The 14,985-nt window shown below is 43.7% G+C and overlaps 1 protein-coding gene across 1 annotated transcript in view; it reads right to left on the bottom strand.

The window, feature by feature from the left end:
- Positions 1 to 3,132, bottom strand: part of LOC131923646 (disks large-associated protein 1-like) — a 156,169-nt gene extending 153,037 nt beyond the window's left edge. Inside the window, exon 1 of the mRNA XM_059278779.1 lies at positions 2,095 to 3,132. Within this exon, the coding sequence (XP_059134762.1) occupies positions 2,095 to 3,069 (975 nt within the window). The 5' untranslated portion in view covers positions 3,070 to 3,132. The remainder of the gene's footprint in view (positions 1 to 2,094) is intronic.
- Positions 3,133 to 14,985: the final 11,853 nt, after the last annotated feature.

Here is a 14,985-nt window from a genome sequence, read left to right as displayed (position 1 = left end):
CCATTTTCTTCTTTCCTTCTCTACCATTGAGATTTTGACTTTAAAAGGCATAAAAAAGAAAAGAAAAGCCGGGTGATGGTGGTGCACACCTTTAATCCCAGCACTCAGGAGGCAGAGCCAGGCGGATCTCTGTGAGTTTGAGGCCAGCATGTCTAAAAAGTGAGATCAAGGACAGGCACCAAAAATACACAGAGAAATCCTGTCTCATCCCCCCCCCCAAAAAAAAAAAGAAAAGAAAAATGAATTTCAGGAGGAAGAACATAAACTATTGTACAAGTACAAGTGAGTGTTCTATTACTAACAATGGCTGGTGTTGCATTCATGGAGAGCATCCTTCTTAAGTCTAATACTTCTAATTTCTCATATCCTACCACGACTTACAATAGCACAGGGCATAACAGTCATTAGTCACAGAGCCTTCTCATAGAAAACATGCCCATTTCTTGGACACCTCTGTATCCAGACAATTATTTTTTATCAGAGTACTTCACTTTCAATATTGGATAAAATTTATGTGCTTAAATAATTTCTAAATCCTTAGCTTGCAGCCCTTATAATGGTCATTTCTTTTGAAGAGACGAAGGTTCTAGTCCCATTTCTGACACATTCTGACAGTGTAACCCATTAAGCCTTTATTTGAGTTCACTTCTTTTTTCTATACTAAGTGGGTCAGATGAATCTTTTAGCTGGAGCATTATTTTTTTTATTTTTATTTTTATTTTTTGTTTTTTCGAGACAGGATTTCCCTGTGTAGCTTTGCGCCTTTCCTGGAACTCACTTGGTAGCCCAGGCTGGCCTCGAACTCACAGAGATCTGCCTGGCTCTGCCTCCTGAGTGCTGGGATTAAAGGCGTGTGCCACCACTGCCCGGCCTAGCTGGAGCATTATTAATAGTTCTTTGCCGGCATCTATGTATGTGTACCATGTGTGTGCTTGGTGCCTGCAGAGGTCAGAAGTGTGTGTCAGATCTCCTGGAACCGGAGTTAACAGATGGTTGCAAACCACTATGTGGATGCTGGGAACTGAACCTGGATCCTCTGCAAGAGCAGCCAGTGCTCTTAACCACTGAGAAATTTCTCTAGCTTCTTTTGATGTTTATTTATATACAGAACAATCATACAGTAAACTAGGCAATCCTACTTTTTAAGTAGGAAATACTAACATGTATTTGTGACATGGTAGCTTCTTCTAAAGTTCAGGCATGGGCCTTGTCTTTGCTCAGGACTGTCAACCTAGGATATTCTCAGGGCTTGGGATAGGTACTCCCACGAAAACTGTATTTATCAGAAAGAGTTTAATGAGGGAAAAATGACCACATTCTCACTGGAAGAATTTCTTCTTGTATTTCTTCGGAAGGAGAGAATGGAGATGATTATGGCATGCTGCTTTTAAGGTCTAGTAAAAACTTTCACTGAAAGACAGGGACATCAGGAAAGAAAGAGAGACAGAGATGCTCTGAAATGGGGGGAAAACCACGAGGGTCATTCTGCGGGGAGCACTGCGTCTCAGGAAGAACAATACTGGAGGGAGGGAAGAGGGAAGGTAGTCTGCCTGCCCTCGCTGATATTTTTATCCAGGTGAATCTTGTGGAAGGCAGCTGGAGGCAGAAGCGGGAACAGGAGCAGAAGTGGAAAGGGAAGAGCAGCCTGCCTTGGAGGCTGTGTGTGGGATTTACATGCTGACACTAATTGTATTTTATGCACTGATGTCTCCCCTTCACCCTCCTCTCCTCTGTTGTCCTGAGCTTCTGCAGCTGTGCTTATCAGGTCCCCAAACTGCCTCCTTCTGTCTCCACCTCTGCAGGGTAACATCCTGGTTTTCTGTGTCTTGGAATCGGGGTGGGCTGGGGATAATCACTGCCACAAGGAAGATGTGTGCACACTGCCTAATATCTTAAGAGAACGGGGAGAAGCTGGTTGAATGTGCTTCCTTGAATTTTCCCGATAGCTGCCATTACTCACTGAAATAATAAATAATCTGCTTGAGTTTATATAGACAGTTCTGAATAGAGCCAAGACTAGAACCCAGGAGCAAAGACCACAACAACCGAGTCAGGAGCAATTTCACAACATCTATCATTGACAATAGATAGTACCTGTAGGTACTGGCAGGACCTCTCTTGTTGACATGCCTCGGACTTCACCATGGCCTGATCCATGTTCACCGAGGCTTTCTGGTAAACCTCTCGGGCTCTGCTCACGGTGAGAGTGGAGGACCAGGCACTCTTCTTCAGAAGAGGGGCATCCAGACTGACGGGCAGGTTAGCACAGGTGGAGCACTTGACGTCATTGTTACTCCGGGAGGCCTTCACCGCCTGCTCGCTGATGGTGTTGTAGGCTTCCATGAAGTACTGTGAAGCAGAGCGGTCAGGGCACCTGCCCATGGTCATCACACCCGATGGTGTGTGGTAGAGGCACATGTCGCCATCCAGGTTGTCATCTGAGCTCCACCAGCTGGGAGAGGTGGGGGAGGCGTTGGAGGCATTGGATCTGGCCTTGGACTCTGAACGCCTCTCCTTGCTCTTGCTGCGCTTGCCATATCTCACAGTTTGCGACTCATCGGGGCTGGCCTTGCCCCCATTGACGCTGCCTTTGGATGGCCCCTCCAGGGAATGCGACTTGGTGAAGAGCTTCTGGACCGAGTGGACCAGGTGCCGGATGCGTCCGGGGCTATCGCTGCGATGTTCCACAGCGGTGCGCTTGTACTGTAGCGTGTGGTAGCCATCCCGGCTGAGGGGCAGCTGCCTTTCAAACTGATCCAGCAGGTTGGCGGGGATGCGATTCGCCTTGGTGGCCAGTGTGCGTGGCACCAGGGCACTCTCGTCCTTCAGCTCCTGCTGCGAGGTGTAGTGCCTGCGTGGGAAGGTGCTGCTGGCCAGCGGGTCACTGAAGGGTCCCACGCACTCGGCCTGGAAGGAATTCCGCTGGGTGTAGTAGGGATGGTCCGCAGGGTGGTGGTCCACCGGGCTCAGCAGGTACGGCTTGTGGTCTGAGTGGTGTGACAGTGAGTCACAGGCCGACTCGCAGGTGATCCCGTGGTGGTGGCTGCGGCTACCCGATAACCCTTTCATCGCTGACTGGAAGCAATCGCAGGGGTCATGGGAACCCCGTTAAGTTCCAGACCCGTCTTGGGCAAAGACCTGAGGGGTGAAGAACAAGGCATAAAGTTAGCTCTTCCCTTCGTAGGTGTAAACGGTTCTTTCTGTGGCTCCACACTACTGCTGGGTTTCTGAGGGACCCCAGGCTGTTCCTAAAAGCAGCTTTCGTGCATTAATGGAAAGGTCTCTCTCACCTTTGTAAGGATGGAAGGAACTATGAGACAAGGAAACTGTGAAATGCAATCTTACTGTTGTTTTGTTTTCTAAGACAGATTCTTGCTGCACAGCCCAGGCTGGAGCGCTCAATCCTGCCTCAGCCTGAGAGATGGGATCACACTGGAGTACTAAAACACTGGGCTGAAATCGTTTCCAAGTTCTTTGACACAGTAACTCTGTTTTCCTTTACGATCCCAGTAGCGCAATGTATCTTTCCCTGGCTTTTCTTCTTTCCATGAATTAAAAAAATATTTTATTATGTTTAAGTGTGGGAGTACGTATATAGGCACACGCTGATGTCAGCTGAAACCAAAGGTATGGTATCCTTTGGAGCTGGAGTTACAGGTGATTGTGAGCTGCCCAAATTCGATCCTGGAAATTGCACTCAGCAGTATTCAGCCTCTGGCCCCAACTCTTTACATGTTAATCACAATGCAGCATATCTACAGGGCTAGGTTTCTGTGGAAACCCTGGCACTATGGCAGAGACAGTTTTGTATTGTGATTTTACAGTATCCACTCCCTAGGACCCAAAGGACTGTTTGTTTTGGTCTTTCCCTGCTGAAGTTCCTTGCAGGGGCTTAATGCTTCATCACTTGTATATCTTCCTGTTAGCAACAAGCCATTACTACAGGCACAAAGAAAGCATTCTGTAAGGGCGGGGGGGGGGGGGAAGACTGAAAAAAAAAAAAAAGATGAACAAAAGGAGCCTGTGGCACATTAAATCATTAGGACATGACTTTGTATCACTCTGTCCGTCATAACTTTCTGTTTGGAATTCTGTAGGAATAATTATAGTACCCAAACATATTAGTGTTAATGTTAAATACAATTATGTATTTACATACTAATAACATTAATGTTTAATACAAGCCCATATATTAATCAGCTGCAGATAGCAAGACGAATAGACCAGAGATATGGGGGAATCTGCCCACGTATTTCTGCTCTCAGAGAGCCAAGTGTCCTGTAAACAGAGTAAGGAAGGAAGCGTACTGGCTGAGTCTCATGTCATGTCTCCTGGTTGCCATGGTTTGGATCCTAAATAACTCCGAAGAAGGTCAGTGTGTTGAGGGCTTGGCTGTTGGCCTGCAGTGTCATTGGTAGGCCATGGATACTTTGGTAGGTGGAGCTTCTGGGGAGGAAGTGAGGTCATTGGGAAGTACTGTGATCTAGGCTCCTTCCAGCTCTCGCTCTTTTTAATTACTGGCTGCTGTGGGATAAATAGGCTTCCTCTGTCATACATATCTACCATGATGTGCCACTCCACCACAGGTGCAAATCCACAGGGCTAAGTGAGCTAGCGCCTCACCTCTTCAGGAACATGAGCCTAAACAAATCCTCTTTTATTAAGTTGATTTTCCTGGTTACTTTGCCATGGTGAAGGAGGGCTAACACCCTGGTTTAAGGTTTTTGGCTAAATGTTCACAATTGAAAGCAGAATGACCAGAGACTGAAAGGCTCTCGGCCGTAAGGACCTGAACAGAAGACTCTGGGCCTCAAGATCAACTTAGTCAGCAGGAGACTTAGCTCCTGCAGTTCCTGTAGTGGGAGCTCACACTGAGTTCACGTCTGAGCTCAGGATGTCCCCAAGCTCTGGAAACAGCCTTGTGGCTCCAGCAGGGAACTTTATTTTCTTTTGACTTTAACACAGTGTGCTCTGCAGGCCCCGACTGAGGTCATCCTGACAGTTTGCTTAAAACTTAAAAAAAAAAAGAAGCTTCCTACAGTATAAAAATTGCCATTTTAAGCATTGTTCTGGAAAGCCAATTCAAAAATGTCATTTCAGATTTTCAAAAATGGAAAGATAAATGGCTAGTGAGCACACAGGGCAGGCTAAAATGCACGTACCTGGCCTCATGAAGAAAGACATGGACTTTAGAGAGGTCCAAGCCTGACTTTTCCAGGGGACACATGGCATTTGCGAGCTCACGACAATGCTGACTGTCTATGTCTACGTCTCCTGAGGCTCCTCACTTATTCTTTTATTTTCTGTCTGTTGCTGCTCAGGATTGAGCCCGCTGCCTTGAACATGTCAGTTAAGTGATCCCTCCCATGTCATGACTTAAGAGTTCAAAACTACTGATGGGAAATTTTAACTATCGGTCTTTTGAGATTGGTTAGTTTACTAAATTAGGAAGGCAGAGACTCAGTTCATCTATCCAATCTCAAGTACAGTGTAAATACTTAATCATTGATAACGCATGCATGCAGAATTTCCGCGGGTGGTCGGTCCATAGTATGATTCAAGTAGCAGCTGTTCAGTGACAATGTGGCCATACAGGGAAGCCTGGGGGAGCCATTTCCCAGGCACGAAGGAATCAGCCGTGTCAGTGAGGCAGAAGATGGCAGGTGAGCTGTACTCTTGTACCTCTTAGATTTTTACTTCTGCCTCCCATGGGTCCTGAGTTCTACTGGCCTGGAAGTTAAAGTCTAGGAACTTTTTCTGGCCCAAAGAATGTCTACACAAAGATGGTATGTCTGGAGAGGAGAGAGAGAGAGAGAGAGAGAGAGAGAGAGAGAGAGAGAGAGAGAGAGAGAGAGAGAGAAGAAGAAGAAGAAGAAGAAGAAGAAGAAGAAGAAGAAGAAGAAGAAGACAGAGAGAGAGAGAGAGAGAGAGAGAGAGAGAGAGAGAGAGAGAGAGAGAGAGAGAAAGAGAGAGAAGACAGAGAGACAGAGACAGACAGAGAGACCCAAAGACACAGAAAGGAACTCAAGATTTATGATAGAAGTGGATCAGGAAGAGGCTATAAATAAAATCTTCCACTGAAGAGACGCTACTAACAATGGAAATCCTGGGACAATCTTCCTATGAACCTGTGATGATGGTAACAGTGGATACGGCAGGAAAGGATCTATTTAATCTAGGGGTTAAATATACGTCTTTAGCAAAGCTACAGCACAAGCTAACTTATGAGAAAGCGTTTGTCTATTAACCAGATTTCATGGAGGGCAGTTTTGGTTTTTCAAATATGGACTTAACTTTAAAGATAGAGCTAAAGAAACAGCTAGGTGATAGAGTGCTTGCCAAGCATGAGAGACACCTTGGGGATATTCTCCAGTACCGTGCTAAATAAATAAATATAAACAAATAAGCTAAAAAGGGGATAGTCCTGGAGGCTTATACTCACGTAATACATTTCAAGACTATGCTGACTTGGTTTTCAACATATAAAGTAACACGAGATGAGGCTTGTCCTCTGAAGCAGCTGTGTCTTGGGTAGATATTTTGTACTAAATGAAATGTGAAATTGGAAGAGTTGAACACATGGATTTGTTCTAAAATGTTCAATATTATTTCACCCAGGTATTCAATAATCATTTTAATGTGTGAGCAATATTTTATGGAATATGATAGTACCTGAGGACAGACAGAGAAAATGGAGAGTCTTTTTATGACCATCAATGATGAATTACACTACATGATATAACTAATGATAATTTATGTAAATGAAACATACACAGTATGGTATTTACTAAACTTTAAGTGGGTTAAGAGCCTAAACCTTCTAAGAGGCTAGTGAATTTTATCAGGGCTGACTACAGTAACTCACTTCTCCCTTCTTCCTGCTTGTGAAGGGACATTGAGCTTGTAGTCATTTCCTATGTCTGGGGTTCTCAACCTGTGGGGTTGCACATCAAATATCCTACATATCAGATATTTACATTACAATTCATAAGAGCAGTAAAATTATAGTTATGAGATCGCAATAAAATAATTTTACAGTTGGGAGAGGTCTCCACAACATGAAGAATGGTATTAAAGGGTCACAGCATTAGGAAGGTTGAGAACCTCTGCTCTATGCCATGGTAAGTAAGGTCATAATAATGGCACTGCACTCTCATAAATGCTTTAAAATGCTAAATCTCTTTTTCTAGTCAAGGTCAAGAGATTATCAGCTTGTCTTTCCCTGTAGAAGATCTTACACTGTCTTTTACCCTCTTTCCATTTTAAAAGGAAAATAGATAAATTTGTGGTTAGAAATTACAGCAGCACAGCTGGGCGGCAATGGCGCAGGCCTTTAATCCCAGCACTCGGGAGGCAGAGGCAGGCGGATCTTTGTGAGTTCGAGGCCAGCCTGGTCTACAGAGTGAGATCCAGGACAGGGACCAAAACTACATAGAGAAACCCTGTCTTGAAAACCCCCTCCCACTCAAAAAAAGAAATTACAGCAGCACATTTGGCCACTTCCTGTTGAGTGAGACAGATGATATAACATCCTAATGTCATTGACCATGGACAGATAATTGTGGCTGACACCTACCATGGAGATGTTGAGTTCTCTTTTCTCATGCTTCATACCCTCCCTTTTCTAGCACACCTCTCTCCATGACTACTGTTTATTACCCTTCTAATTGATGTTTATAAGTGGCATCCGTGGGCACCACTATCTCCTACCTGTGGTGTAGCCAACAGCATCAGTATAAAGCATTAACTGAGCATTGCTCATGTGCAAAATCTAGGGCTTGCTGCTGCAAACATGACCGAATGCATTCAGAGAATCCTTCTGGCTGAAGGGGTTATGATCCACTCAGAAAGACACAAGGCATGAGAAAAGCTAACTCATGACTCTCCTCATTTAATGAATTCTTGGAGAAGGAAGTTGCTAGTGGTTTGAATGAGGTTTCAATTGGCTGTAACAATTTCTGAAAATAGAAAGGAGAAACTGCCTCTTTTGCCTTTCTCACTGAGCAAGGCTGTGGAGTGTGGTCAACATGTCTCCGTGAAGGGTTTCTATGGCTACAGTGATTGCATCTAATTCTTTCTTGTTCACTACGACTTCAAAAATTATTCTTTGTTGTTCTCTAGGTTCAATTTTGCCATCAGATCCTATGTCCTGGTGCTTGGCTTGGAGAATTTGTTGCTCTACTGGTGACCGTGAGAGGAGCTTACTGTGACAGGCACATTGTTTTTCACTGAGTCCCTGCACCTGGAGCAGAAGTATTGCTGCACAGATGATGACTGAAGCAAGAACGATTGAGTACTGCAAAGGAAAAATCTCTAGGTAGATAATTTATGAGAACTAACGAAACAAACCAACCCAACTGCACAGTAGAAGATGCTGACGGGGGAAAACGTCCCTCCAAAGCAGGTGATTCCTCATTTCCTTTATTTCATTTTGATTTCTGTGCATGTCTTTATTTAGAGCTGCTTGTTTTGATTTTTCTTCTACCCGCAGAGAAGAGTCAACTGAAGGCCTTTCGCCATTTTACTTAGTGAGGGCTGGCAGACATGCAACCACACACTGTGTCCTGAACAACGTGGGAGTCCTGCCTCAGAGAACAGAGAGTGTCATGCTCTGGTGGAGGAAGGCAATGGGAAGAGGCAATCTTTATGAATTCTTTCAGGGTCAAACTACCATTTTGGCTTTCTTCCATCTGCCTGTGACTTTCTTATACCAGATTATCACATTGAAATAAGAAGAAATAAAAGATTCTCACATCAAAAAGAACAACCTAGTCCTTGACTAATGACCACACTTCCCAATGTCCCTTGATGAGCATAGGTGACTAATTCTGACTAATGGAATCTAGTTGCTAATGACATGTGCCATTTCTGGAAAAGATCTCAAAAGCAAAGTTCTCTTTCACCCTTCCTTTGACTGGAATGCAGATCTGAGGGCTGGTCAAGCTGTGATCTTATACCACGATACGAATATTACCTATTGAGCATGGGTGGAATACAAAATAAAGGTTCTGGTCCCTGCAGAGTTCCATATCCCCTAGTGTCTTGCTTCCGTGAGAGCAAACAGACTTCTGTTTGGTTTGCACCACTGTCCCACTTCCTTGGGAATGAGATAGAGCATCTGAAGCCCAGTCATGGAGGCCGTGAAAGCTATGCCATGATGTAGAACCATACCTTGCAGGTGATAACATTTCACTTGAAGATTTAAATGAGCTGGTGGCATGATCATAGGTATGCTAAAGATTTTTGTGCTTGCTCCTAGAGAATAAATTTAAGGTAGGGGGAACAAGAAGGTCCAAGGGAGCAATTATTTCAGGAGAGAAGAATGAAGGGGAGGAAGGAACACCCTAAGGGAACATGGTGATGTCCTGGCTAGCAGGGTAGTTCCCCAATTCCTGGTCTCTCAGCCAAATGGGGATGTTCCTACCATAGCCTGAACACATCCTGTACCTTTTCTAGAAAGAACAAAATACTTCAGGTGGAGGATCCAGCTTTCTCTAGCAAATTTTTTCATCTACTTAAAATAAAACCCAGTTCTATGGGCAGCCTCCAAGCCTGTGAACTAAAGAAGCCTCTTTTTAAAATCAGTACACAGACTAACATATTTCATTATAGTAACAAAGATGGAATTGTATACTTAAAGGCATGCAGACGTGAGTGGAGCACCTTTGAGTACACACTGTGTGAAATACTCCAATTATGTTATTCAAAGCACAATGCTGAGCCATTTTATACATGCAGAATGTACTTTGGCTTTTCATTAACATTAATTGCTATCCTAATCACCTGCGGTTTGATTTTGTGAATGCTTCTTTGAATCAGGGGCATTTCTCTCTCAAAAAGATTTGCTATTGGACAAAAGAACAAAACAAATAGCCACAACCATCTCCAATTTAGTCACAGTGGGCGCCAAATCACAGTCGCCTCACCGAGCTTGCAAAAGGCAGTTTTGCAACAGCTTTTGAGAATCAAATGGTGGGGATGAGTCCTTGAGAAAGGCTGGCGGGCCACTGTTAATATTGCTACAGCCTTGCTGCTGTTTGGGAAAAACATCACAGAGCTTAGCAGAAGATTTTTACGTGGAGACGACTAAGGTCGCAAATTGTAATATGCCACACGCATTTGGGATAGACAGAGGTAATGATGGCTGTCTTTACTCTGAGGAAACCAGGGGGCATACTCTTTGTGGGACTGTTTTCACTGGCTTTCCAGGCTTGATTGTCTCAGCTAAGCCTTATAGATGGATGCCCCGGGAGTGAGACGAGAGAGTGCAGACCTTGCTCTGCAATGGTCAACAAATGCTCTCTTTTCAGAGGTACTATAGGGAGGGGAATGTCTTATCTTTTGGGGTACAGCTGCTTCAGAATATTGACAGGGAAGACTAAAAACCATCCGCATCTACAGAAAAAGTGGAGAAACACTTGCAAGCGACTGCCTCATCAAGAACGAACAGAGAACAATGACAGATTAGAGCTGTGAACGGGATACAAGCCAGCTGCGATGGAAGACGGGAAAATTGGAGACAATGACAGTTAAAAGCAACGCAACAATGCAACTCGGAAAATAGCCTCTGATAAAAACGGAGTTATTTTTGTCTGCATTTCTCATAACTAGCTAAAGAGTCTGGTGAGCCTGTGCAGGCATATTCGAGACAAGCAACTTCACAGTTAGAACACACACACACACACACACACACACACACACACACACACACACACGCCCTCTGAATCATGTTTTCTTTTACCATCTCCTCTTTTAAATGCATCTGCTTGTCTTACCGAGCTTGTAACGCAATTCTACTTTTCTGAGTTCTGAGGCCTCCAAGTGCCTGCAAGTGAGGTTCTTTTGTGATAGTCATTCAGTCGGCAGCTGCACTTGGGAATTTGTCTCCTACCCCCAGCATCTGCTGAGGACACCCTGACTGGGTCTGTTGAGGCAATCACCATGTTTTCCGAGCTGACTGGGCAGTTTGGAAACCAAACTCAGGGACATTTGTTCTTAATCGAGGGAGCCAGATGTTTCCTCTAGAGAATCAAGTGGAAATATTCCCAGTCAGTGGACCTTTGTGAGCTTAGGCAAGGTCAAGGAAAGGAACATCTACATGGGCACCGTAGGATGGAAGAGTTATCTGCTCTTTAAGCTATGGGACAGTGAGGCCACTGGGTCTGCAGAAGCAGAGAGTATAAAGAGAGGAATCAGTTTAGAATCTATGTAGCCCTGGGGATAAATAATAGAAAAAAATGTCTCCCAAATCTCTTTGGTCTAGGCAGTCAGTTCTCTGCCCAGTGTAGCTGAGATCTTGCAGCCGTTTGTGGCAGAAACATGGTAGCCCAGAAAAGCTCATATACACACATAAAGGGAAGCCCTCTTCAAAGTTGGGGTAACTGCAAGCATACCAGAGCCACGGTCAATAGTCTGTGTTCAAGTGGACACAATGTGAGTCACAAGCATCAGCTCCCTTGGGATTGGCTAAGGTGTCTTCACACGGCTTCACACAAACCTGTTTATTGAGCGTGACACATTATGGACACTCATTCAGGTTTTATATCCACTCTTGGAAAATGCTCATTGGTGGCCCCCCTCCTCGACAAGGAGATGGCAACACGCTACGGAGAGGACAAGAGGAGTCATTCTCAACGTCTTCTCACTTCCCTGGCTTCTGCAGTGGTTAACGTTAGTGCAGATCAGACTTCTGACTCCTGAAACTCCGTTCCTTCCTTCTGTTTCCATCATCGGGGAATTTTCAAAGTGCTCCATTTTAACCTTTGTTTGTCAAACAGCTAAGCTTCTTTTTCACTTTTTCCCACCTTGGTACCAATGTTTCTTCTCTTGAGGATTCGTATACCCAATCTTAAATTTTCAACAAACAAATTCATCTCCACTAAACATTCTAGAAACATGTTTGTAGGTAGAGAAGGAGTTTGTTTCTAGTTTGTTTCTGGATTAAAGTCCTAGGATCGAAGTTCTGACAGACAGAAGTAGCCAGCGAGGCTTCAGTCCATATGTCCTTTCAGATTTCTGGCATGGAACCACATCAAACACACATAACTGAAATTACGTATTAAGAAATTACTATTTGCGTAGTGTGCGCTGAGCACTGTGAAAGGAATTGAGGTTTGTAACATCGCATTTTCAACATCCCCTCTTCCATTTTTTCCTCATATTCCTTTATTCTTGTTCTTCCTGTCTCTGCCAGCTCTCACTGTAGCTTCTTCTATTTCCTCAACTCTTTCCTCTTCTCTAGCCTTACGGCCCAGGAGGCACAGCAGGTCACACATCCTGTCATCTCTTCTGCTCTATGATATACTTTCCTGGAGAACAGAGGCCAAAGGCGATGTTCTCGTCTTTCTTGTACTTCCACACAGGCTGCCAAATGTCCCTGAGGGTAGAACTAGTACCAATCTCAACTCTAGTCTCAAAGCCTATTACAAATACTATCCGAATTATTCTGTTACAGATATTCTAAATCCTTGAACCGAAATCAATCGTTCTTCATTTGTCAGGTCTTGGCTGGAAAAAGGACCAATAAAAGCTAACTGAGTAAAAACGATTGGGGTTTGTGCCTCTAGTAATCATCTACCAAGAGAACATTTTGAGCTACATATCAGCACATTCCACCTTAAATGTATGATATCATAGCTAATTATTAAATAATCCTATATGGTAGGAACTCTAGCACTCCCTACTTACCCAAGGAGGATGTATTCTAAGACCCCTGATAGATGCCTGGAATCTTTGACTGTATTGAACCCTGGTTGGCTGTGGTTTCTCCTATACACACTTGTATAAGTTTAACTTAGAAATTGGGAACACTATGAAACCAGCAACCATAAAGTACTGTAGTTATTAGTAACTTCAGCATATGATTCTTTTTCCTTTCATTATTACATCATTAACATTCATCTTTTCACCAAAGGAAAACCCTTCTCTTTGGCAAATCAAGATTGCCAGCATTTCTACTCTTTCTCTTTAGGGAATTATTAAAACATATAAAATAAAGATCACGGTTACTAGGATAACGCAAGACCCCATCTGATATCTGAGATGGCTACTAAGTGACGAGCAGTCAGGTAGTGCATACAACATGGACACACTGGATAGAAGGATGACTCACACACCAGGCAGGATGGAGCAGGCAAGAAATTTCAGTGTATCAGGAAAGCACACATGATTTAAAACTCACGAACTGTTTATTTCTGAGAACTTCACTCACTATTTCAGGCAGTTGACTATGGAGTAACTGAAATTGTGAAAAGTTAAACTCTGTGTAAGGGGTGGTTATTGTGCTCTTTGGATAAAGACATAAACTTTCAAAAATTAAATGACTTAACCCCAACTCATGAATTAGTAAATTCTGAATGCAGAATGCTTTCAACTAGTGTGTTATAATAACTATTCTTATCACCTTTAACACACACTCACACAGACACAGACATGCACCAGAGACACAGATACACACTCACAGACACAAAGACACACACAAACACATACACAGACACACATATAGACAGACACACAAAGAGACACAGATACACACTCACAGACACAGAGAGAGACACACAAACACACACACAGATACACACAGAGACACACACAGACATTGACACACACAGACACACACAGATACACAAATACACATTCAGACACAGACACACAGAGACACAGAGACACACAAATACAGACACACAGAGACACAGATGCACATTCACACAGACATACAGAAAAGGAGACACACACACACACACAGACACACTCAGACACAGAGACACAGACCCAGAGATGCAGACATAGACACAAACACACACAGATAAACAGACACACACATAGTCTTTGGTAATGCTAACAGCAGACTTATAGTATATTATTCATTATTTGATTATCTCATTCTTAAGCTTCCAATTGTTCCCCTATACCCACAGGGTATAATGTCAGTCTTTCAATATGGCCCACAGTAGGCAGCTCCATGATCTGCAACCTGCCCTCCAGACAGTCTTATCTCCTGTCCACCCTGCCCTTCTTATGCTCTGGCAATACTGCACTCCCTGCAACCCCCCCATCCCTCAGATGCCATGCTGTGCTCTGCACTGCATGCCTCTGCAAGACTCACTTCCATTCATCAAGAAAATTCTCATTGCTTCCTCCAAGCAGGTACAAATATAGCCTCCCTCTGAAGCATTACTTGGCTGAAGGAAACATGGAAATGATAGGCCTTATCTAATTTATCATTTAGTTGAAAAAAATAAATCACATAGATGTGACAATCACGGGATAATACAAGTCAGAATCTAATCAAGCACTGAATTGTGTGGAATGTGTTGCACATGTAATGTGGCAAGTCAAAAGCCACATTTGGAAGAAAGAAGTCTGGGAGATGCAAAAGTTAAGGAATACTGAGACATCTCCATCTAGAAAAGTTAGAGCAGCACATGCTTCAGAGACGAGATTCTCCGGGCAGTGTGGATGCTTCTGTGTATTTTTAAATATCATTGCTTCATCTTTTGCGTGGTCATGTTTTTATTTTAGGGACAAGCTCTCATTATGTAGCCATAGCTCTGATTGGTTGGAACTTGCTGCGTAGACCAGACTGACTTCAAATTTGTGGTGCTCCTCCTGTCCCTGCTTCCTCCTGCTGGGACTATAGGAATGTACCACAATGCTTGGTGCCTCTGAAGTTTTCAGGGTTTCCATTTCTGCCTTTGACAAGGTCTTTGATAGTTCTACAAATGCACTGGCCAGAGCCTCTGAGACCTACAAACCCGATGTCATTTAGTCCTTTTGCTAGGTTCCTTTTAAGGAACTGTTTTTGGATGTTAAGCTACTGCTCTCCATTAAGGGCCTTACCTAAAACAGCTACACTTACCATATTGGTTTTTTTTGGGGGGGATATCATGCACCCCAATAAAGAATGCCTTGAATGAGGTACATGGGTGGAATTCCGTTCAGGTTTTTAACATTAGCAGACCTGTGTTCTCAGCACCCACCTTTCAG

This window comes from Peromyscus eremicus, chromosome 13, assembly GCF_949786415.1.
Source record: "Peromyscus eremicus chromosome 13, PerEre_H2_v1, whole genome shotgun sequence".
NCBI lineage: Eukaryota > Metazoa > Chordata > Mammalia > Rodentia > Cricetidae > Peromyscus > Peromyscus eremicus.
The sequence above is the reverse complement of the archived record's forward strand: the minus strand, read 5'-3'. Positions and strand labels throughout refer to the sequence as shown.